The sequence below is a fragment of the Hyperolius riggenbachi genome, chromosome 12 (assembly GCF_040937935.1).
Source record: "Hyperolius riggenbachi isolate aHypRig1 chromosome 12, aHypRig1.pri, whole genome shotgun sequence".
In the NCBI taxonomy this organism is placed as follows: Eukaryota; Metazoa; Chordata; class Amphibia; order Anura; family Hyperoliidae; genus Hyperolius; species Hyperolius riggenbachi.
The window spans coordinates 38,798,570-38,825,026 of record NC_090657.1 but is presented as its reverse complement, the minus strand read 5'-3'; the positions used below and the strand labels follow the sequence as shown (position 1 = coordinate 38,825,026).

Sequence of the window (26,457 nt, the reverse complement as noted above, 5' to 3'; positions counted from 1 at the left end):
AAACAAAAAAAAAAAATTCCTCTCGGGCAGCTGCGGGCCCCCTGTGACGTAGCGCTGCCGCGGGGCCCCGTAGCGACGCTATGGCGGCTATCCCCATTGCTACGCCACTGGAAGAGAGTGAGTTATCTCATGTCCCCAGCTATGTGCAGAGTGCTGCAGGGATGGGACAGCTGGTGGCCGTGTTACCGCCCACCTCCCTTCCCTGCTCTGCCAGTCCAGATGTATGTGCAAAAAAAAGCTGAGCAGCACTAATGACCATGTGCCCCCCACCTCCTCTGCTTGCCGCTATGTGTAGAGTAATGTAGCACTGGTGGTGACTATGCTATTCCCTCTCCGCCACCTGTCGCAGGCTCATTGCCATGACGTCTGCAGTGGCGCACATGAGAGATTTCACTAGAGGGCGTCATAGAAATGAGCCTGCACCTGACGGGAAGAGGAATCCCAATGTAGCGTGGACCGGTAAGAAGCACTCACACCGCGGTGAATATCCTGACATGGACACTTGGGGGGACAAGGAGGACAATTCAAAAGGTCGGCCACACACTCCAGTCAGGTGGCATAGAGGAGCGGCACCTGGTCATTAGTGCTGCTCAGCTTTTCTTCCCCACATTGCAGTGGGGGTGCACTAGGGGGTGGGGGTTCACTAATGACTCGCAAATCTAACAGTCAGGGACATGACTATGTACTTTGTAAAGCACTGAAGAAGATGTCAGGGCTATATAAAGACACAATTATTAAAAAATTCAGAGAGAGACGTTTGGGGTATTTTTTTTTTTTTTGTCTCAAAAATTCGGCTTATATCCGAGCATATACGGTATGTCTGCCGTCAATCATAAAAACATGTTAAAATATAACCGCATTAAGTGCATCAGTACTATAGTATACACACGGAGAGTCGTCTGGCTTAAACTTATTTGCTCCCCACCAGTGATGCTCGGATACCCCCTAATCACAGATTCGACTATTTGGTCGTGGTTGAAAAAAAAAATCCGGAATGGCGTGATTAATTTCTGGATTTGAAACGGACTCACGAATTCAACCCGGATTTTTCCAGTGAATGAGGCAATCACGGAAATCCACGGCCGTGGTCACGGATAAGCGGTTTAGCTAATAGAAAAGTGCCCATACATACTACAATTACCAAAATTGCATTGATTATAAAGGTGAGATGTGGCTACAACTTAAAAAAAAATCAAAAAGAACCTTTAGTTTTGAGAAAATCAAATTTTTAAATTTCAAACAAAAAAGTATTTGTGATTAAAAAGCCGCCAAAACCTGCCGGCAGTTAATAGCTGCCCCCTTACATGTTAGGAACAAACTATTAACAGACCATTGAGGATCCTCCTGACTCCCATTGGTCTGTTAATAGACCAATAGGGAGACTTGGAGCCTAAATTCAAAGATGCTTCCTGCCCTAGCTATACAGAGTATAGCTAGAGCTGTGTCCTCTGCGGCGGTGACCGGCGCTGCGTGTCGGCGGGGCCGTGTCTTGATCTTCAATCAAGATGAAGTTTGCAAGATAGAAGAAGCGGATCAGCCTCGGAAGAAGCATCGCAGCACGAAACGGCCATTAGGCTACCGTGTTTTGCCCTGTTCCCACCACCACCACTCTGGTAGGACATCTATCTTATGCTGAAATATTGACTTTGTCATCATAACACAAGTTGTTTGCTTATGACGCATGCACCTACCTATGAACACAAGGAATTCACATATTGTGATCCATGTCACGCTTGAATCCTAAATAAATACAAATTAACTGCAGTGTCTGATGGAACTTTTTTCCTTTTTTCCATGATCCATGTTCTACATATCTGTCATCAGCATCATGAGCATGCACTTTTCATAATCAAGGTGGTGTCTGGATGTTTGATCCCTCCCACCTCCAGGAACAGGACTGTGTATCCCATAGTGCCGGTAGACTACACACTCTCCGAATTGATAGAGGATATTGGCGTGGCACCTTTCCAAGGATATTGGCGTGGGAACCTTTTCTTAAAGATGCAGGTAAGTATTCATGTTAATTAAGATTAATAAAGGAATTTTCTCGTTGTTATGTTTTTTTTTCTCTTAACCCATTGTGGAAATGGGTAAGTGGCATACTAATTTCTCCTGGGAGGGGGGTGGAAATCTGGGGTCCCCTTCTTAAAGGGGACTCACAGATGCCACCATGAACCCCCCCCCCCCAGGAGTTGTCGCCCCACCTTCTCCTGGGGCACCCGAGGGGGGGGAAGAGCCCTTTGTCCATGGATTGGACAAGGGCTCCGGGGAGAAGGGAAGGCTTGGCCGCACCGCCCCCCCAGAGCCCCCCCATACCATGGACCATGCAGGCTGGTATAGCTCAGGGTGTGAAGCCCCAGTCGTTCAGGGCTCCGCATTCTGGCTATCCCAGCCTGCATGGGGGATAAGGGGTTAAGGAGAGGCTCGAGAGGGGGGACCCCACGTCATTTTTTTTTTTTTAAATTCCCACTAGCAGCACAAAAAAAATTAAATTTAAATATATATATATATATATATATATATATATATATATATATATATATATATATATATATTATAGTTTCCCACTATCTTTTTATCTTTTTAACATATCCTGCAAATTTGGTGTTGCTAGGAGGTAAGGGGCCTTTGCTATTAAGTGCTAAAGTCGGAGGGAATTGTTTCACTAAGAACTGTCATTTGCCGCATTTAAATGTATACCTTTTTCTTTTTCCTTTGAAATTTTACAATCGATTTTCTCAAAAACTATAAGGTCTCTTTGAAAAAAAATGTTTTCCTCTTGTTCCCACTGTTCTTCTTAACATACGGTATATGGCAAATTTGGTGTTCCTACCATGTAAGGGAGCTTTGCTATTAACTGCTAAAGTCGGCGGGAGATAATCACAAATTAATTTTTACCGTGATCCCCGTGATCATGACCGCGATTGCATTCCAAATATTTGTAATCGCAGAATTTCCGGGGGCCGATTTCCGTGATCCAGAATCGATCACGGCGTTGAATACCGAAACCGAATAGTGAAAAATTGCTTGTGAATCAAGGCTATTCCGATCATGGTAAATATCTGCCCATCACTGCTCCCCACACTATTAGATGGGCTTGTGATCAGGAAAATGATCAATACCTGACTGATACCAACTTGTTTATTACATGATGCCAAATTTATGCAGAAATCTGATAAAATGCTGATGTGGCCACCACTGTATCTAGCTTTATTCAGCAGAACACCCATCCCGAGCAGTGCGGTGCCTTGTACCTTGCCCTCCAGTTGTGGGAACTCTTGTGTGGCCCGGTCCACCATGTTCTGTGCCAGCTTCATCTTCTTGTTGTGATATTCCTCACCTCGTTGCCGTGGCGTCTGCCCGCTCCACTCCGAGAACCAGCTATAAGGAGCCATCGTCAGCGCAATCATACAAGAGTGGCCTGTAGCACGCGTGGTATACAGTTAATAGTTATAAAAATATGTTATGCTAATAGGTAGTAACAAGTGTTGTAAATTATATTTAAATAACAGTTGTTTTTATCATTAATGCAATCATTTTTGACACTATAGCTGTGTTTTTTTGTGAAGCAGAAACAGCGGAAAGTTCTGAGCTGACAATTCATCTTAAAATCCTAATTGCCTTGTTCAGTCTTACCACACGTATGCAGTATGATGGCCTACTTAGTTGCCCTCCCACAAAACAGGTATCTATGTCCCTGAGAAACCTCACTTTAGCTCCCAGAAATATAAATGCTTGTCTCTGTGTGTCCACGATCGTTGTGCGCTTGCCCCGATGTCACTCAAGCGGAGCACAGATTGGTGAATGGGAACATGTGTTCCAAAAGCTAATCAAAGTATCTAATGAATGATCACTGTAGCAACCAGCAGCAGTGAGCATTCATTGTAAACAAAACAAACTATCACTTACTGCTAACTTAGAGTACTGAGATTTAGCATTCCAAGTAGACAGAGATTATTTGTCAGACATCTAGTAGAAAAAATATTACATTAAAAAATACTAGAAAATATATTTCCTATACCTATAATATGCTTATTAAGCCCTTCTTTCCCTGCCCCCATATAACACAAAAAAGCCAAAGTGATGGCAATTGTAAGACTATACATAAATTGTTAGCTTAGGTAGATTACTTTATAAATATGTATGCCATGAGGGTGTATTACGGTCATTTCATTTATAAGACAATACATAAATTGTTACCTTAGGGGTTTAGCTTTTTAACCTCCCTGGCGGTATTCCCGAGCTAGGGTCGGGGCAGAAAACTGCAGCTCAGAGCGGTAATCCCGACCTCTGCTCGGGGTAGCCTCCGGAGGCTCTATTCAGAGCAATGCGCGCAGCATTTCTATATACCTCCCAGGGATCCCGACGTCGGCCTACATTCTTCTTCCTCTCCTCCAGGGGCTCTGCTTCCTCCTGGTGAGATTGCCATCGGAATGACAACAGCCGGCAATCTCTCACTTTAGAGTTGCAGCGCCACCCAGAGGATGGAGGCATAACTGCAGTGCTGGAGCCCAGGGAGGTAAGTGATTGCTGGGGTTGTACAGATCTCCCTGGCAGCATGATTTTTTCCAGGTTTTAGAGTCTGAAAGGGTGCAAAAAAAAATTGTACCGCTTTTAGACCCAAAAATCCGGAAAGAATCATACCACCAAGGGGGTTAAACATGTATGCCATTGGGATGTACTATACTGTTATTTTCACAAATAAGAGCTTGTAATTATTGATGGAGTACAATGCAAAAGATAAAAATACAAAATGGAAAAAATAGAACTTTATTTCTAATTCTTGTCACTATTAGTGATGAGTATGAATTTCACATAATCGTAATGATGCAAAATCGTAATGGGAAAAGTCGTCATTTCATTTGTAACTGCAACCAGGAGCCGTAATTTCACAATTTGAAGTCATTTTTTGTGTAATTTCATCCCGACTTTAGAGGTTAATAGCACAGCACCATACATGCTATAATAGCCTAAATTGCCTCGTATAAGGACACCCGAGGTGAAAATAAACTCATGAAATAAACAATTGTATCTATCCTCCTTGAACTAAAAATGACTTTTTAAAATATTCCACGTTTTCATTTTATATTTAAATCTACTTTTTAAGTTTTTACTATTTTATTGTTTTTGCTCACTGACACATTCATTGATGTATGCCAGAGCTAAAATCTATGAATTATTGACCCTTTTTATCTCCTTCCTGCTCCCAGAAGCCATTTTCTACTAGGAAAGAGTTTTATAGTTGTAATTTCTTATCAGTGAAGGTCACACTGTAGTCTGACCCAGTCTTGACTCAGACGGGAACTGCCACTTACATACCTGATGATTAACATTTTCAGGCAGAGAAGGAAAAAAAGGAACACAGCCTAGTTATTTATGTGATAGGCACTATACATACACATGTCTATCTCATCATGTCACATGTCACCTCGGGTATCCTTTAAGAGGAATAGTGGGAATAAGTCAAGAAAAGTAGTTTTTTGTAGTTTTTTGGAAAATGGATTTTAAAAATGCAAAGGAAAAATGCTTTAAAGAGACTCTGTAACATCAAAAAGATCCCCTGGGGGGTACTCACCTCGGGTGGGGGAAGCCTCGGGATCCTAATGAGGCTTCCCACGCCTTCCTCTGTCCCACGGGGATCTCGCTGCAGCCCTCCGAACAGCCGGCGACAGACCCGTCTGTCAGTTCAATATTTACCTTTGCTGGCTCCAGCGGGGGCGCTGTGGCTGCTGTCTGCTCCGAACTAGAACTACACGGAAATACCCGATCTCAGTCGGGTCCGCTCTACTGCGCAGGCGCCAGAAACTTGCGCCTGCGCAGTAGAGCAGACCCGACGGTGATCGGGTATTTCCGCCTACTTCGGAGCCGACAGTCGTCAGAGCGCAGGAGCCGGGAAGGTAAATATTGACGTCCTCTTTCTCAGAGGGCTGCAGCAAGACCCCTGAGGGACGGAGGATGGCGTGGGAAGCCTCATTAGGAGCCGGAGGCTTCCCCCACCCGAGGTGAGGACCCCCCAGGGGATCTTTTGACGTTACAGATCCTCTTTAATAAATGTAGAGTAAAAATGGTTTGTTCCTCCCCCCCCCCCCCATTTCCCCTCTTCCTTTTTTTTTTTTTTCCAAACTCAGCGTACATTTTGTACTGTACCCAACCAGCTCAAATGTGCTTCATTGAAGCCCTCTTATGTTGGGTTCATTTTGCATCATTGTTTGATAATGTATTGACTTATTTGGTTATTAGAAAGAAAAAAAAAAAAAAAAGAAAAACGGTCGAAAGACCCCAACCTCTAAATCCATAATATAAATGTCAATTTATGTACGTCTAGTTTCATTCAGTCTCCTATACTTTAATCACTACCCATTCATCGCTTAAAATGGATCCAAGATAAACTTTTACTCATTGCATAATAGTGTTTCTTTCCTATAGTTTATAGGGCATTCCTCAAGACAAATACTTTTTTTTGTTTTGTTTTAATACTCTAATTCCCTATAAACTAAACAAGCCTCGCCCACAGCTTTTGCAGAGTGCCTTGGCACTGTAGCAAGGCCTTATGGGAGCTCAGTCTGGACAGGAGGAGGAGGTTACTAGCCAGAGATTTCAGAGGCAGAGGGGAGAAGGGAGGAGGAGAGGGGACTGAATTTGTCACATTACACACAGGCAAGCTGATAGCATCTCCAGCCCTCGGCCTGTGACAATTTGACAAACAGAACATGGCTGCTCTCATTGTATCACAGGAATAAATATTCATACACTATTGAAGCTGTTTGCAGCTAGATTTGCTGTGTAAACTATCTAAACTTTAGATAAGATATATCAACAAGTTACTTGTTATAGTTAGTTTTTCACCTCAGATCCGGTTTAAGATCATTACCTTCCTTTCAATACATCCGCTTACATCTGAAAATGGCGCCTAAGAATAATGGCGCACGGTGTTGCCGCTAATCCGTTTGCCGCTTATCGCTATTTAACGTTAAAGCCTTATTGTTGTTTAGCGTTAAAGCCTTATTGTTATTTAGCGTTAACACACAGAACCCTCTCTGTACCTACCCCTAACCACCCCCCTGGTGGTGCCTAACCCTAACCACCCCCCTGGTGGTGCCTAACCCTAACCACCCCCCTGGTGGTGCCTAACCCTAACCACCCCCCCTGGTGGTGCCTAACCCTAACCACCCCCCTGGTGGTGCCTAACCCTAACCACCCCCCTGGTGGTGCCTAACCCTAACCACCCCCCTGGTGGTGTATATTGTACTGTAACTATACCTAACCCTACTCTCACACAGAACCCTCCCTTTACCTATCCCTAACCCTAAGACCCCCCCTGGTGGTGCCTAACCCTAAGACCCCCCTGGTGGTGCCTAACCCTAAGACCCCCCCTGGTGGTGTCTAACCCTAAGACCCCCCCTGGTGGTGTCTAACCCTAACCACCCCCCTGATGGTGCCTAAGACACCCCCCCCCCCCCCCCCCCGGTAGTGCCTAACCCTAACCTTGACAGTGTTACATGAAATCCATTCACCATTTTGCAGTTAAATAACGTCTGCAGTTTGGCTTATGTAGGGGGCTATTGATAAATCACGTTAGTGTGTGCCACTATTGATAAATAACGTTAGTGTGTGCCACTATTGATAAATAACGTTAGTGTGTGCCACTATTGATAAATAACGTTTGTGTGTGCCGTTTTTCTGCTTTTTTCCCTGTGCGCCATTAGTATGCAGTACTAACGATAAATAGCGATAAGCGTATTTTTTTAATGCGGCGCCATTTTTATGCATAGGCGCTGTGCGCCATTATTCACTGATCCATTTCAATACATCCTGTCTCCCAATCTCCACCCAAACAAGTTGGTTCTTGCACCATATCATCCAGCCATTCAGCTAACCACCTACATACTGTATCTACACCTCACTCATCCTGACCTAATATCATGTATTTTCCGATCTCACTTTTCCACCATCATATTATTCCCTTGCTCCTTCCCATAACTCTCTAGCTATCTGAAAATGTTTACTTGGTCCGCCTTCTGGTTCCCCTTCCTCACCCGATTCCATCAACAGCAAGTGTGATGATTGTTTGTGGATTTCCAATCCCTCACTATGGGCCAGTGCACACCAAAAACCTCTAGCAGAACTGCTAACGCTAGAGGTTTTTGAAGCAGAATTCAGAGCGATTCTAGGCATGTTTAGAGAGATTTTCTAAACATGCCTAGCGTTTTTTTGAGCGTTTTTGTGTAGCAGATTACATATATTGTTACAGTAAAGCTGTTACTGAACAGCTTCTGTAACAAAAATGTCTGGCAAATAGTGTTGGGCGAACATCTAGATGTTCGGGTTCGGGCCGAACAGGCCGAACATGGCCGCGATGTTCGGGTGTTCGACCCGAACTCCGAACATAATGGAAGTCAATGGGGACCCGAACTTTTGTGGTTTGTAAAGCCTCCTTGCATGCTACATACCCCAAATTTACAGGGTATGTGCACCTTGGGAGTGGGTACAAGAGGAAAAAAAAATTAGCAAAAAGAGCTTATAGTTTTTGAGAAAATCGATTTTAAAGTTTCAAAGGGAAAACTGTCTTTTAAATGCGGGAAATGTCTGTTTTCTTTGCACAGGTAACATGTTTTTTGTCGGCATGCAGTCATAAATGTAATACATATAAGAGGTTCCAGGAAAAGGGACCGGTAACGCTAACCCAGCAGCAGCACACGTGATGGAACAGGAGGAGGGTGGCGCAGGAGGAGAAGAAGGCCACGCTTTGTGAGACACAACAACCCCGGCCTTGCATGAGGGCAAGAAGCGTGCGGATAGCAGGCTTTGTACCGCCATGCAGTCATAAATGTAATAAAGATAAGTGGTTCAATAAACAGGGACCACGCGGCAACGCTAACCCAGCAGCAGCAGACGTGATGGAACAGGAGCAGGCGCAGGAGGAGAAGGCCACGCTTTGTGAGACACAACAACCCAGGCCTTGCATGAGGGCAAGAAGCGTGCGGATAGCATGCTTTGTACCGCCATGCAGTCATAAATGTAATAAAGATAAGTGGTTCAATAAACAGGGACCACGCGGCAACGCTAACCCAGCAGCAGCAGACGTGATGGAACAGGAGGAGGCGCAGGAGGAGAAGGCCACGCTTTGTGAGACACAACAACCCAGGCCTTGCATGAGGGCAAGAAGCGTGCGGATAGCATGCTTTGTACCGCCATGCAGTCATAAATGTAATAAAGATAAGTGGTTCAATAAACAGGGACCACGCGGCAACGCTAACCCAGCAGCAGCAGACGTGATGGAACAGGAGCAGGCGCAGGAGGAGAAGGCCACGCTTTGTGAGACACAACAACCCAGGCCTTGCATGAGGGCAAGAAGCGTGCGGATAGCATGCTTTGTACCGCCATGCAGTCATAAATGTAATAAAGATAAGTGGTTCAATAAACAGGGACCACGCGGCAACGCTAACCCAGCAGCAGCAGACGTGATGGAACAGGAGGAGGCGCAGGAGGAGAAGGCCACGCTTTGTGAGACACAACAACCCAGGCCTTGCATGAGGGCAAGAAGCGTGCGGATAGCATGCTTTGTACCGCCATGCAGTCATAAATGTAATAAAGATAAGTGGTTCAATAAACAGGGACCACGCGGCAACGCTAACCCAGCAGCAGCAGACGTGATGGAACAGGAGCAGGCGCAGGAGGAGAAGGCCACGCTTTGTGAGACACAACAACCCAGGCCTTGCATGAGGGCAAGAAGCGTGCGGATAGCATGCTTTGTACCGCCATGCAGTCATAAATGTAATAAAGATAAGTGGTTCAATAAACAGGGACCACGCGGCAACGCTAACCCAGCAGCAGCAGACGTGATGGAACAGGAGGAGGCGCAGGAGGAGAAGGCCACGCTTTGTGAGACACAACAACCCAGGCCTTGCATGAGGGCAAGAAGCGTGCGGATAGCATGCTTTGTACCGCCATGCAGTCATAAATGTAATAAAGATAAGTGGTTCAATAAACAGGGACCACGCGGCAACGCTAACCCAGCAGCAGCAGACGTGATGGAACAGGAGCAGGCGCAGGAGGAGAAGGCCACGCTTTGTGAGACACAACAACCCAGGCCTTGCATGAGGGCAAGAAGCGTGCGGATAGCATGCTTTGTACCGCCATGCAGTCATAAATGTAATAAAGATAAGTGGTTCAATAAACAGGGACCACGCGGCAACGCTAACCCAGCAGCAGCAGACGTGATGGAACAGGAGCAGGCGCAGGAGGAGAAGGCCACGCTTTGTGAGACACAACAACCCAGGCCTTGCATGTGGACAAAAAGCGTGCGGATATAGCAGCAATGCTTTTTGCCGCCATGCAGTCATAAATGTAATACAGATGAGAGGTTCAATAAACAGGGCCCGGAAACGCAACACCATCCCAGATGTTCATTGGTCATGTTACTTGGTTGGGGTCCTGGAGTGTTGCGTAGTCATTTCCAATCCAGGATTGATTCATTTTAATTTGAGTCAGACGGTCTGCATTTTCTGTAGAGAGGCGGATACGCCGATCTGTGACGATGCCTCCGGCAGCACTGAAACAGCGTTCCGACATAACGCTGGCTGCCGGGCAAGCCAGCACCTCTATTGCGTACATTGCCAGTTCGTGCCAGGTGTCTAGCTTCGATACCCAATAGTTGAAGGGTGCAGATGGATGGTTCGACACAGCTACGCCATCTGACATGTAGTCCTTGACCATCTTCTCCAGGCGATCGGTGTTGGAGGTGGATCTGCACGCTTGCTGTTCAGTGGGCTGCGGCTGCATGGGTGTCAGAAAATTTTCCCACTCCAAGGACACTGCCGATACCATTCCCTTTTGGGTACTAGCTGCGGCTTGCGTTGTTTGCTGCCCTCCTGGTCGTCCTGGGTTTGCGGAAGTCAGTCTGTCTGCGTACAACTGGCTAGAGGAGGGGGAGGATGTCAATCTCCTCTCTAAAGTCTCCACAAGGGCCTGCTGGTATTCTTCCATTTTGACCTGTCTGACTCTTTCTTCAAGCAGTTTTGGAACATTGTGTTTGTACCGTGGATCCAGAAGGGTATAAACCCAGTAATTGGTGTTGTCCAGAATGCGCACAATGCGTGGGTCACGTTCAATGCAGTCTAGCATGAATTGAGCCATGTGTGCCAGAGTCCTACCAGAATCCTCATCATCCTCTTGTGAGCGTTGTGATAGTTGTTGTGATGCATCATAGTCGTCACCTTCCTCCTGGTCTGCTTCTGCTGACCATTCGCGTTGAATTGTGGAAGTCCAACGTGCACCGCTCTGGCCCTCGTCAGTGGTGGCATGAAATTCCTGCTCCAACTCCAGCTGTTCCTCCTCCTCTTCTTCGTCATAGCTGCTGGGGCCAGCGTTCCCTGAGGCGGATGGCCTGATGTTGGTACCATCACGCTGATCGTTTTCTCCTTCAGATTCCCCCAGTTGCATCATGACAGCTGTTTCCTTGATTTTTAACATCGACCTCTTCAGTAAACACAGCAGTGGTATGGTAATGCTGACTGAAGAGTTGTCACTGCTCACAAGCAACGTGGATTGCTCAAAATTTTGGAGGACTTGGCAGAGGTCCAACATGTTGGCCCAATCGGATCCACAGAAGCTTGGCAGCTGGCCGGATGCGCCTCGGTACTGCGCCGTCATGTACTGGACCACTGCACTCTTCTGCTCGCAAAAGCGGGCTAGCATGTGCAGCGTAGAATTCCAGCGCGTAGGGACATCACACAGCAAGCGATGGTGGGGGAGATTGAAGCGCTCCTGCATCTTGGCGAGTGCCCCCGAAGCAGTACTGGAATTTCTACAATGTTTGGACACTCGACGCACCTTCAACAGCAGATCGGGCACGCCTGGGTATGTCCTCAGGAACCGCTGAACTACTAGGTTCATCACGTGCGCCAGGCAAGGGATGTGTGTCAGCTTAGCCAACCTTAAAGCGCGAATGAGATTACTCCCATTATCACACACAACCATGCCCGGTTTCAGGTCCAGCGGTGCCAGCCACAAATCCGTCTGTTCCTTTATTCCCCTCCAAATTTCCTCCCCTGTGTGCTGCTTATCCCCAAGGCAGATTAGCTTCAGCAACGCTTGCTGACGCATGCCAACAGCTGTGCTGCACTGCTTCCACGATCCTACTGCTGCTGGGTTAGCGTTTCCGGATGAGGTACAGCTTTGAGATGCGTTGGAGGAGAAGGAGTCAGAGAGGTAGCTGCTGCTGTTATCCAGTGGGAGGGACGGCGGTGCAGCTGTTTGTGGCGTGGGCAACACCCGTGCCGTAGCAGGTGAGGAATCGCTGCCAGGCTCCACAAGGTTCACCCAGTGCGCGGTAAGGGAGATGTATCGACCCTGGCCGAACGCACTCGTCCAGGTGTCAGTGGTGAGGTGAACCTTGCAGGCAACGGCATTCTTCAAGCTTCGGGTTATTTTGCTGACCACGTGCTCATGCAACTCAGGCACTGCAGAGCGCGCAAAGTGGTAGCGGCTGGGAACCACGTAACGTGGGATGGCCACTGACATCATGCCCTTGAAGCTGTTTGTCTCCACCAATCGATATGGCAGCATTTCGCAGGCCAGAAGCTTGGCTATGCTGGCTGTTACTGCCACGGCCCGGGGGTCATTTGCTGGCAATTTCCTCTTGCGCTCAAACATCTCCGACACAGACAACTGAACCGTAGCGCTGCACACGGAAGGGCTGTTGGTTGTTGTGTTTGATGAACACTGGGAGACCTCAAGAGCACTACTCCGGAAAGTGACAGTGTCAGCGTCGTCTGATGTTTGTGAATGTTGTGAACCACGCAATGGCTGGGCTACTGCTGCTGCTGAGGCGGGTCTGGTGGTGAGTCTGGTGAACCCAAGGGAGGCAGTGTTGTTTCTGGTACCCTGTCCTGACGCGTTTGCCCAAAGAGTGGGATGTTTGGATAGCATGTGACGGCTCATGCTGGTGGTGGAGAGGTTGTTAATATTTTTCCCCCTGCTCAGGCGGGTCTTGCACACCTTGCAAATCGCCATGGTAACATCCTCAGTGCAGTCTTCAAAGAAAGCCCAGACTTTGGAGCACCTGCCTCCTTGCTGGCGATTTCTGTTTGCTCCTCTTTTGCCTCTCACTTGAACTTCCACGCTTGTGGTGCCTGAAATTGCGCGCCGCCTACCTTGTGGCACAAGGCGAACTCGTGCAGCAGTGTGTTCTTCAACAGACTCATCTGTGCTGCTGCTACGACGGCGATGTTCTCGTTCACAAACAAAATCTGGGTCTCTGTCCACATTGTCCATACCCTCCTCTTCCATCTCCTCAAACTCGTCATATGTCATTGTGGGCCACCGCCGTGGAGTAGAGCTCCCCACAACAACCTCTGCGCAGCACACTCCAACGTCGTCTTCCAGATCTTGTCGGCCGACCTCCTGCAATTGCAACCCCTCCTGCCCAAATTGCTCTGGGATTTGGGTTTTCGAGTCCTCCTTGGACTCGCCTTGTATTTCAGTGCGCGGTGCATTTCCCACAGTTAATGGTTGTGAATCCAGGCACAACATTTCTGGCTGTTCCTCCATTGACCTTTGAAAGGTGGAAGTTTGTTGGGCTGGGAATAGCTCCTGCGAATACCCCATTGTGTCCTGAGGTAATTCATCGGACTGGTTATCTGGCAGTTGTGTGCGTGGTGTCACTGCCGGTTGTGTCAGCTTTGTGCCCACTGGCTCCTTGTAACTGGCTGAGGACTCGGACCTCGTGCGTGATGTGCTGGTGCTGCTTAACCCACTGCTGGACGCTTGAGAGGTCATCCAAGTAATTATCTGGTCCTGTTCTTTTGGATTTGTGAGGGTTGTTGTCCTGGACAACATGGGCGGTATTGAGTGGGTTTTCTTGGGTGCTCCCCTGTGGCCTGTACGTGAACCGTCAGGGGAAACACCTCTTCCCTTGCCCCTCCCTCTTTCACCGGATTTCTTCCTCATTTCACTTATCCTTACAGTACACGCTGACTGGCAGCAGTACAGTGGCAGTACAGAAATGCTATACAGTACCACTATTCCCAGCAGCGACACAGAGCACAATGCTATACAGTGACGGGTGAGCGGTGTACCACTATTCCCAGCAGCGACACAGAGCACAATGCTATACAGTGACGGGTGAGCGGTGTACCACTATTCCCAGCAGCGACACAGAGCACAATGCTATACAGTGGCGAACGAGCGGTGTACCACTATTCCCAGCAGACACAGAACAGTACACAGAATGCTATATAGTGTGGCTGAACGAGCGGTGTACCACTATTCCCAGCAGACACAGAACAGTACACAGAATGCTATATAGTGTGGCTGAACGAGCGGTGTACTACTGTTCCCAGCAGACACAGAACAGTACACAGAATGCTATATAGTGTGGCTGAACGAGCGGTGTACTACTGTTCCCAGCAGACACAGAACAGTACACAGAATGCTATATAGTGTGGCTGAACGAGCGGTGTACTACTGTTCCCAGCAGACACAGAACAGTACACAGAATGCTATATAGTGTGGCTGAACGAGCGGTGTACCACTGTTCCCAGCAGACACAGAACAGTACACAGAATGCTATATAGTGTGGCTGAACGAGCGGTGTACCACTGTTCCCAGCAGACACAGAACAGTACACAGAATGCTATATAGTGTGGCTGAACGAGCGGTGTACCACTATTCCCAGCAGACACAGAACAGTACACAGAATGCTATATAGTGTGGCTGAACGAGCGGTGTACTACTGTTCCCAGCAGACACAGAACAGTACACAGAATGCTATATAGTGTGGCTGAACGAGCGGTGTACTACTGTTCCCAGCAGACACAGAACAGTACACAGAATGCTATATAGTGTGGCTGAACGAGCGGTGTACCACTATTCCCAGCAGACACAGAACAGTACACAGAATGCTATATAGTGTGGCTGAACGAGCGGTGTACTACTGTTCCCAGCAGACACAGAACAGTACACAGAATGCTATATAGTGTGGCTGAACGAGCGGTGTACTACTGTTCCCAGCAGACACAGAACAGTACACAGAATGCTATATAGTGTGGCTGAACGAGCGGTGTACTACTGTTCCCAGCAGACACAGAACAGTACACAGAATGCTATATAGTGTGGCTGAACGAGCGGTGTACTACTGTTCCCAGCAGACACAGAACAGTACACAGAATGCTATATAGTGTGGCTGAACGAGCGGTGTACCACTATTCCCAGCAGACACAGAACAGTACACAGAATGCTATATAGTGTGGCTGAACGAGCGGTGTACTACTGTTCCCAGCAGACACAGAACAGTACACAGAATGCTATATAGTGTGGCTGAACGAGCGGTGTACTACTGTTCCCAGCAGACACAGAACAGTACACAGAATGCTATATAGTGTGGCTGAACGAGCGGTGTACTACTGTTCCCAGCAGACACAGAACAGTACACAGAATGCTATATAGTGTGGCTGAACGAGCGGTGTACCACTGTTCCCAGCAGACACAGAACAGTACACAGAATGCTATATAGTGTGGCTGAACGAGCGGTGTACCACTGTTCCCAGCAGACACAGAACAGTACACAGAATGCTATATAGTGTGGCTGAACGAGCGGTGTACTACTGTTCCCAGCAGTGACACACAATGACTGGGGGGGACCCTGGCTAGCGTGGCTGGAGCGCGAACTACCCTGCCTGCCTACCCAAAGCTAAACCCACAGACAAATGGCGGAGATATGACGTGGTTCGGGTATTTATTTACCCGAACCACGTGACAGTTCGGCCAATCAGAGCGCGTTCGGGTCCGAACCACGTGACCCGTTCGGCCAATCACAGCGCTAGCCGAACGTTCGGGGAACGTTCGGCCATGCGCTCTTAGTTCGGCCATATGGCCGAACGGTTTGGCCGAGCACCGTCAGGTGTTCGGCCGAACTCGAACATCACCCGAACAGGGTGATGTTCTGCAGAACCCGAACAGTGGCGAACACTGTTCGCCCAACACTACTGGCAAACTGCTTTGATCTAGCATTTTTCAGAGCAATTTTCCAGTTTCCTATACTTTAACATTAAGGCAGAAACGCCTCAGAAATCTAAAAAAAAAATGCTGCAGCCCCTGAGTTTGCATTTGTGGAAAAAACGAACCGCTCTTGTGTGCACCAGCCCATTGAAATTAATTACCCAAGCAGTTTTCAAACAGCTAGTGTTTTTAAAAACGCTCCAGAACCGCTCTGGTGTGCACCGGTGTCACAAAATAGCCGTGAGAAACGCAGGTGTATCTGGAAGGTTCGCAGTCGATTTTCTGATCGCTTCCTGCTTAGAATTGTGCAGCGATCAGAAAAGGACATTCACTCTTTTAAAAACGTCAGTCCTCCCCTGTGTACCATCACCTGATCAAGCCAGCCAGAGGACCAGGGGCGTAGCAATAGGGGGTGCAGAGGTTGCGACCGCATCGGGGCCCTTCCTCAACTGCAGAATTAGCTCTCTATTGATCCTGTGTTCATAATAATAATTTCTATAGATACTTTGAATAGTAGTAATCATTACCAAACTGCTCCCCATCCCCTTCTTGCACCTTTGACATTGTAGTTGCCATTGGCAGGTTTTGGTGCACCGTATCAATTGTTATGTATAGAGTGCTTGGGGGGCCCAATGTAAAACTTGCATCGGGGCCCACAGCTCCCTAGCTACGCCGCTGCAGAGGACCATGTGGCTGGCGGCCATTTTCCTGAACTGAAACAAAGGACATTTTCCATGTGCTCAGATTTTCCCAGAAGGACATATTTCCACAAACTCTAAGTATTTTCTCCATTTTTATTTTCTATACTGTGTCATCATTTGTCTCTATAATTGTTGATTTTAACGACTTACTGTATATATTAATTATTCATATTGCATATTTAATAAATGATGCTAAAACGTCCTTTATTTATTCAGCTACCCTGCTATTCAGCCGCACAAACTGAACCCTGGTCTCTGAAGAGTCGCTACTATTGTTGCTAGCTAGACAGAGAATAGAGTGTGTTTAACAGTTTTTATTTGCAGGTCTAGACTCAGCCAGTCAGTGGGTTCCTCTGTCCCATGGTAACAGAGGTGGTGGCAGTTATACCCTGAAATAGTGTGTAATTTGTAATTACAGTAACTCGCAGACTCCCTTCGAGTCGGTCTGCTGCCAAAATTCCAGCGGTTTCTGTGCACCAATTGCGACCACAGCTTGCATGATCTGTGTGCTGAAACCGATTGGAAGGCATTTTGCGGTCCGGCCACTAGGGTTCCTGTGACAACCAGCCCTATGATAGTTTTTGCTGCTAGCTAGAGAATGTACATCAAAAGTACCACAATCTTATTTTCCCCTTTTAGGCTAAGCCCGAAGATCGCTGCCATGGCATTTATATCCCCATCTGGAGCTATGTGTTTTTTTTTTTTTGCTGAATAGCTCTATTTCTGTCCAGAAAAATTGTATTATTGGGCAGTACTATAACATATGTGATAAATTCCCAGCCTCAGCTCCACATTTCCAACAATGGTTATTATTTTTTCAGTTCATCTGTTATAATTTTTCTGGTAATAATCTTAAAGAGAATCTGTACTCTAAAATTCTTGCAATAAAAAGCATACCATTCTGTTCATTATGTTCTCCTTGGCCCCTCTGCTGCTGTTTCTGCCACTCTCTGCTGCAATCCTGGCTTGTAATTGCCAGTTTTAGGCAGTGTTTACAAACAAAAGACATGGCTGCTAACCAGAGTGTGATAGGCTGAGGGGAGCTCAGTCTGTGACTCATACAGAGCCTGCAGGCGGCCTGGAGAGGGTGTGTATAGCTTCTATCCTATCACAAGCAGTGCAGCACATTCCAGCCTGAGTGCCTGAGCCCGACAAAGCCGTCAGAGGAAAGAAAATTAGATTATATAACAGTGATAATACAGCCACTGTGCAACTAGGAAAGGCTGCAGTAAGACAGACCACATTAGAACAGGTATAGGAACTTATAGGCTAGAAGAAATAAGGCTGAAAATTGTGTTAGAGTCTCTTTTAAATTGTAGCAACTGAGTCCTAGTGTTTCTGGGTAACCAGATGTGTGAGATAAACTTATCCCATGCAAGTTCATCTAGTTTTTCTCCAAGTTCCTTTTCCCACTTATCATGGTACAGTATTGTACTATGCTCATGCCCTATTAACTCCAGACAAGCAGGCTCTCGGGGACAGCCTTCTCTATGAATTTTTCTTCTAATTTATTTAATTTACCTTTTATCGGTCCAGCATTTTTCCTTAACCTCCTTGGCGGTATGGAACGAGCTCAGCTAGTCCATGTACGCCAAGGAGGATTGCTCAGCCCCTGGGGGGTCTTTTCACTTACTTTTTTTTCTCAGAACATGTAGCTAGCACTGTCTGATCGCTGCCGCTACCTGCCGATCTTCCGAGATGCGCCGCTAAAGGGGCTGCCCCCCCTCGAAACGCCTAGGACAGCCTGGCGAATCACCGCCAGGCTGCGCAATGGGAAGGATCGGAGCTCCCCATGACCTCATGACGTCAATGACGTCATGTCCGATCATCACCATGGCGACGGGAGAAGCGACGATAGGAAGTCACGCTTCTCGCGGGATCACGGACGCGTAAGTATGTCCGGCGGGGATTGGGACGGTGGATGTGGACGCGAACGGCGTGGTGTACTGCTGTAGCTAGCAATCCGCTAGCTACAGCACGCGGACAAAAAAAATATTTAACAAAATTAATGCCAGGGAGGTTAATCTATAAAGACAACTTTGTATTTGTCTCCCAAAGTTGGTCATTGGTATTGTTCTGTGTATAATTGTCAATTGTTCTCGTGTCCTCTTCTAATTTATTCCTTTGAAACCAACCTGGTTCCCTTGCAGGGGGGGGAGGGGGGGGGTGCCTATAGCCTGGTTTTTAATGTAGTTTAGAATTGCCTTAAAGGGACACTTAAGTAAAAAAAAATGAGTTTTACTCACCTGGGGCTTCTAATAGCCACCTGCAGCTGTCCGGTGCCCTCGCCGTCTCCCTCTGATTCTCCTGGCCCCGCCGGCAGCCACTTCCTGTTTTGGTGACAGGAGCTGACAGGCTGGGGACGCGAGTGATTCTTCTCGTTCCTGGCCACAATAGCGCTATCTATGCAGCTATAGCATATATCATATACCATATAGCAGCATAGAGGGTGCTAATGTGTCTGGAAACGCGAAGAATCACTCGCGTCCCCAGCCTGTCAGCTCCTGTCACCGAAACAGGAAGTGGCTGCTGGCGGGGCCAGGAGGATCGGAGGGAGACGGCGAGGGCACTGGACAGCTGCAGGGGGCTTTTGGAAGCCCTAGGTGAGTAAAACTCATTTTTTTTTTTTTGACTTAAGTGTCTCCTTAAGGGTGGGAATAATAAAAAGGATGGTCTGATTTCCTTACCACCGGTCTAATTCGTTTCTTATCCCAGGACAATACATCTTGCATATTCATAATCTCATATTCCATCATAACCTATATTTTGCTAATGTTTCCTTGCCTTCACTCCAGCATTCTTACTAAAAGTATAGCTTGATAGTATCTTGAGAGGTCTGGAGCTGCTAGCCCCTCATATTTTTTTTTGTCCCTTGTGATTTTTTTATAAGATATTCTTGCCGCTTTATTTTTCCAAATATATTTTGAAAATAGTCTATGCAGGGCAGTAAACCAGTTTTGTGGGATTTCTACTGGGATATTTTGTAATTTGAAGGTTATTCTTGGTAATAAATTCATTTTTATTACATGTATTCTCCCGTGAGTAATAACCTCCTTGGCGGAGGATTGCTTATTTAGAAATAAAGGTGCATTTTTTCAATTTGCGTCCATCACTTTTTACAAGTTTATAATTTAAAAAAAAAAAAATTGAAATATACTCTCTTGACAAAAAGTTCAGACCCTTAGGTAACTATTTATGTTGTTTTTTTTTTACATTGTAATTTTTTTATTAATTGTTTGGGTAATTTTTGGTGTGGGAGGAAAACAGTTAATTTTAAATGTAATATAATGTGTATATTTAATAAAAAAAAATGTATGTGGGTGTAGTTTTACTATTTGGCAACAAGATGGCCACAGTCAAAAAGTCCTGGAAGTAAACGATCTCACTTCCAGGAACTACAAGAATGGGAAACTCTCTTTTTTTTTCGCAGAAAGACCGTGGCCTCTGATAAGGCCATTTTTGGACATGTTCCCACTATTACCCTTAACATTGGTAGCAATTCTGGTGATGATAGCATGTATGGGGACTATGTTATTAACCTCTAAAATCTGAACAAAATTTTGCATAATTAACCTCCTGAGCGGTATGCCCGACACTGTGTCGTGCATGCCGCTATAGAGGCTTTGGCAGCCTTAAGAGTACCCCAGGAGAAATCTATTAGAAAAATGTTAGCTATCACTAGGCTAGCTAGTATAATAGGTGGCCAGCACCCACGATCCCCCTGATCCAGCCGCTTATACATTACCCAGTGGCATTCCTACAATAAGGGTGTGTGGCGCCCAGGGTGACAGACAGCCGGGGGAGGGGGGGGTGTCGCCACGACCCCCCATAGATGCAGGAGGGGAAGAGCATATTCCCCCCTCCCTTACCTGGGTCCCCTCCTTCTGCCTCTCTTCCCCCCAGAATGCGGGCAGCAGGCCGGGGGCAGCGGGAAGCAAACAGGTAGGGCGAGCAGGCGGAGAATACTTACGTCACTTCTGCGTATCAGCCGCTGGAACGCAGAGTCTGTCACGTGCCTCTTCTGCTCCTCCAATCATTGGAGGCGCAGAAGAGGCACGTGACGGCGACGCAACCTTTCAGGCTGACACGCGGAAGTGAAGTGAGTATTCTCCGCCTGCTCGCCCTACCTGTTTGCGTCATGCTGCCCCCGGCCCGCTGCCCGCATTTTGGGGGGAAGAGAGGCAGAAGGAGGGGACCCAGGTAAGGGAGGGGGGATATGTCCCCCCTCCCCCCTGCTATCCCTGATGTCACCCCTCCTTCTAGCTATACTGGGGGGGCCACTATACTTGCTACACTGGGGGGGCCACTATACTAGCTACACTGGGGGCAACTTTACTAGCTATACTGGGGCAACTATGGGGGCCACTATACTACCTATACTGGGGGCAGCTATACGGGGGGCCACTATACTAGCTACACTGGGGGCCACTATACTAGCTATACTGTGGCAACTATATGGGCCACTATACTACCTATACTGGGGGCAGCTATACGGGGGGGGGGCACTATACTAGCTACACTGGGGCCGCTATACTACCTAAACTGTGGGCCACTATACTGCCTAAACTGGGGGCCACTATACTAGCTATACTGGGGTAACTATGGGGGTCACTATACTACCTATACTAGGAGCAGCTATAAGGGGGACCACTATACTAGCTACACTGGGGGCACCAGCACTACCTACATTGGGGGCAGCAGCTATGTTACCTATCCTGGGGGCAACTATACTAGCTATACTGGGGGAAGCTATATTGGGGCAACTATACTACCTTCACTGGGGGCAACTAGCAACCTATACTGGGGGCAACTGTGCTAGCTACCTATAGTGGGGGCAGTGGCGGCGCCGGGGGGTGTTTTAGGTGCTGAAGCACCCCCTAAAATTCTCCAAGCACCCCCCCAGCGTGAACTAACCTTTCGGCATCTAATAGACACCGTGTCAGTTCACCACAGAGGCAGAGCAGGACTACGGTAAAATGTCGTCCAAAGCCCTGCTCTGGAGACTGAGTCTGCAGTGCAGGGCTTCGGGCGCCATTTTCCCGCAGCCCTGCTCTCAGCGCAGGAGTTTCAGTTGCTGGCTGCAGAGGATCATGGGAACTGCGCACCGGACGGAGGCCGGGACAGGAGCTCTGCTTCAGGTGAGTACATTTTTTTTGTTTTATTTATATTAGCAGCCAGGTGTATTGTGTAAGTTCTGGCCAGGCCTGCTACACGGTTGAAGTGTTTTCTGGCCAGGTCTGCCACACAATTGCATGTATTTTCTGGTCAAATCTGCTACATGATTGCATGTATTTTCTGGTCAAATCTTCCACATGATTGCATGTATTTTCTGGGCAAATCTGCCACATGATTCCACGTATTTTCTGGTCAAATCTGCTACATGATTGCATGTATTTTCTGGGCAAATCTGCCGACATGAATGCACTTATTTTCTAATCAAATCTGCTGACATGATTGAACATGTTTTCTGGTCAAATTTGCCGACATGATTCAACGTATTTTCTAGGCAAATCTGCTCACATTACATGTATTTTCTTGAGAAAACATGCACAAGTATGTGAATTTTCTGGGGAAAGGGTCACCAAAACTTGGGCCCACTGTCTTTGCGTTGCACTTTTAAAGGGAACCCGAGGTGAGAATAATATTGAGGCTGCCATATTTATCTCCTTTTAAGCAATACCAGTTGCCTGGCTGCCGTGCTGGTCCTCTGCCTCTAATTCTTTCAACCATAGACCCTGAACAAGCATGCTTGTTTCTGGTGTAATTCAGTTCACTACTGCAGCCAAATAGATCAGCAGGGCTGGCAGGCAACTAGTATTGTTTAACCACTTAAGGACCACAGGAATATTCAGTGATCTGTGCTGGGTGGGCTCTTCAGCCCCCAGCACAGATCAGGTAACAGGCAGGGCGATCAGACTTCCCTCCTTTTTTCCCCACTAGAGGGATGTCCTGCTGAGGGGGGTCTGATCGCCGCCGCTCACTTGTGCCTTGCGGGGGGGGGGGGGGGGGGCTCCTCAAAACACCCTTCCGCAGCGATATCCTGCCCTCCCTCTCGTTACCTCCCTCCCCTTCTCTCTATGGGTGGTACATAGATAGTGATCCATCCTGTACAGCTTTAGATAGGCTTCAGATCAGAGGCCGGGGATCGCCAATCTCCTTTACGGTGCTGCTGTGACAGCAGCACCGTATGATGTAAACACCGGGAATTTCTTCCCCGGGTGTTTACATTTCGCCTGCGAGCTGCGATTGGAGGCTCGCAGGCTGTTCATGGAGCCTCCACATGCGACCAGCCGCCGCCTATCGGCGTTGGCTGGTCGTTAAGTGGTTAAAAGGAAATAAATATGGCTGCCTCCATATCACTCTCACCCGGGTTCACTTTAAATTACAGTTAGCTCTGCCCTCATTCGGTTATGACCATGCCCATTTTTTGCAGCATGTTATAGCTCCACCCATTTTTTGCCCCTTTACATTTTTTTTTTTGGGGGGGGGGGGGGTCTTATAATACCCAGCACCGGGTGTCAAATGCCCTAGGTACGCCACTGACATTACCCAGCCTGGTTCCAGCGGTCGGCGCAGCATCCCCAGACAAGTCAGTCTTCTCTATGGAGAGGATCGGGACTGTGCATGACGTCGATGTATGTCATGACGTCATATACGAGCCTCTCCATAGAGAAGACCGGAGCTGTGTGGGGAGGGTGCGCCGATCGCTGGAATCAGGCTGGGTAATGTAGAAGAGGCTGGATCAGGGGAATCGGGGGGGGGGGGGGGTGCTGGCCACCTATACTAGCTAGCCTAGTGCTAGCTAACATATTCGGCAGGCATTCAAGCTAATAGATTTTGCCTGGGGGATTCTGAGGCTACAAAACCTGCAGAACGTTGTTACGCCGCTCAGGAGGTTAAGCAAAATGTAAAATGGATTGTAAGTTGGGGACTACCTGTAAACGCCTTACTCATGAATGACCCGCCAATACGAACGGCCCGATGGCGGTTACATTATTACCGCGTGGGGGAAGTTTGAAGGAGCGGCTTCAAACTTCCCCCAAGTGCCGGCACGTGCAGCAGCAGCATTGGGCTCACCCCTAAACAAGTTCAAACAAAGGCACAGAGGGGGCAAAGAGCAGGGGTGCTCATCCAGATTCCGGATTTCCTGGTAACCCGGATGTCCGACCTTTTTTCAGCTATCCGACTGGATCCAGATTCCAGATACCTGGGCCCAAATCCGGATAGCTATCCCGCGGATATCCAGCAGATATCCAACCGTTAAGATACTGTATGACGTCCAGGAGCCAATCAGAGGGCTCCCAGCAGAAGCCCTTGCAACCAATCACACAAGGGAACCCTGGCCAGCCCCACCTGACCTCATTGAGCCAATCAGAGGCCTCCTAGCCTAAGCCCTGGCACCCAATCACAGAATGGAACACTGACCAGACCCCCTGTATAATAAGGAGGGCTGCCATGATGAGACATATTGTCCCTTGCTTGTAAATTCCAACTGAGAGACATGCTCCAGTGCTGGTGGCCTACAAAGGGCTGTACGCAGTGATAAACATAAAGCTGTTCAGTGATTAACTCCTTCACTATCACTACACTATTGTTAAATCGTTAATTAGCTTGATTGATGTCATTGTATGACAATCAGTGTGTGCTGCAGGGCTAGCAAGTGTGTACACTGGCTAGCCCCCCTGTATAATGAGGGCTGCCATGATGAGACATATCGTCCCTTGCTTGTAAATGCTCACTGAGAGACATGCTCCAGTGCTGCTGCCTGCAAGGGCTGTACACAGTGATAAACCTAAGCTGTTCAGTGATTAACCCCTTCACTATCACTACACTATTGTTAAATCGTTAATTAGCTTGATTTCATTGTGTGACAGACAGTCATAGTGTGTGCTGCAGGGCTGCTGCAGCTGCTATGTGTGTGTGCTGTGCACACACCAGGCCAGCTGCTGCCTGCCACATGCAAACACGTGCAAAGTGCCACGTGCAAAATGCAAACAAGTGCAAAGTGCAAACACATGCAAAGTGCCACGTGCAAAGTGGCACTTTGCATGTGCTTGCACGTGGCACTTTGCACGTGCTTGCATGTGGCACTTTGCACGTGCTTGCACGTGGCACTTTGCACGTGCTTGCACGTGGCACTTTGCACGTGCTTGCACGTGGCACTTTGCACGTGCTTGCACGTGGCACTTTGCACATGGCACTTTGCACGTAGCACTTTGCACGTGTTTGCACGTGGCACTTTGCACGTGTTTGCACTTTGCACGTAGCACTTTGCACTTGTTTGCACGTGGCACTTTGCACGTGTTTGCACGTAGCATTTTGCACGTGGCACTTTGCATGTGGTGGCACTTTGCACGTGGCACTTTGCACTTTGCACGTGGCACTTTGGAAACATTGTGGGCTGCACGAACGCTGTCTGTAACCAAGGCCTGATGTTAATTGACAGCCATTTTTTTTGGGGGGGGGGGGGATTTTAAGTCCCCACATCATCAATTAGTGTTCACCTTTACAAAATAATAATGCAATTACAATAATAATACAATTACAAAATACATGCCTCATTGACCCTAAAAAACATTTTTAAAGCAATTTAAAGGGCACGTCCGGGTTTTCTATCCGGATATCTGAATTTGCCCGGATAGTGAGGTCGGATATCCGATCCGGATCCGGATATCTGGGTATCTGGATCCGGGTCTGCCCGGATTTTGAAAAGGGGTTTCTGAGCATCCCTGGCAAAGAGGCACAGAGGGAGCAAAGAGGCACATAGGAGGCAAAGAGGCACAGAGGGAGCAAAGAGGCACAGAGGAAGCAAAGAGGCACAGAGGGGGCAAAGCAGAGGCACAGAGGGGGCAACGGGGCACAGAGGGGGTAAAGTGGGGTATAGAGGAAGTACAAACGGAGGCACAGAGTGGGAGACAAAAAGAGTCACAGAGAGGGGACATAGAGAGACACAGGGGAACAAACAGGCACAGAGGGGGACACTGGAGGCAAAGGGAGGCCACATCTGTGCCTGCCACCCCCACCTTCCCTTACCATACTGCCATAGCCTCCAGCACATACAGTGTAACTATGGATGATGCCTACCCATGATGCATGTAGGAATTCAAAGATACAATAAATCACTATCGCAACTGAGATGGATGGTGCACGTTTCTTTCTTGCTTGAGTGACTTCTAATCTCCAAATTGTTATTACATATAGATATATTTGCAAAAATTCGCACAAAATTTCCCATAATGGTAATTAGCAGATTACGATCACTAGTGAAGTCACCATACATTGCACTAGGGACACAATTTAAATGGTGTAATAACCAGGACAAATGGGCAAATAAGATGCGTCGGTTTAACCATTTCAGCCCGCTGGTATTTTTCACCTTATGGACGAGAGGAATTTTCACATTTCAGCACTCCTCCCTTTCATTCCCCAATAACTTTATTACTACTTATCACAACAAAATTACCTATACCTTGTTTTTTCCATCACCAATTAGGCTTTCTTTGGGTGGTACATTATGCTAAGAATTATTTTATTCTAAATGCATTATAATGGGAATAATAAGAAAAAATGGAAAAAATACATCATTTTTCAGTTTTCAGCCGTTATAGTGTATTACTACATTGTAACTAAGGAAGTGACGTAAGGCTTCCATCGGAAGCCTGCGATCACAGTGGCGGTGGGGAGGTTAATGAATGGGACTTTGTTCCCATTCATAAATTTAACGATCTGGTGGTGGAAACCGGCGGAAATCCTGACG

General features: G+C 47.5%; 1 protein-coding gene across 1 annotated transcript in view; it reads right to left on the bottom strand.

The window, feature by feature from the left end:
* LOC137540927 (all-trans-retinol 13,14-reductase-like) overlaps positions 1 to 26,457 on the bottom strand; it is a 95,305-nt gene that overhangs the window by 15,127 nt on the left and 53,721 nt on the right. The window contains exon 9 of the mRNA XM_068262105.1: positions 3,255 to 3,421. Coding sequence (XP_068118206.1) covers positions 3,255 to 3,421 — 167 coding nt within the window. The remainder of the gene's footprint in view (positions 1 to 3,254; positions 3,422 to 26,457) is intronic.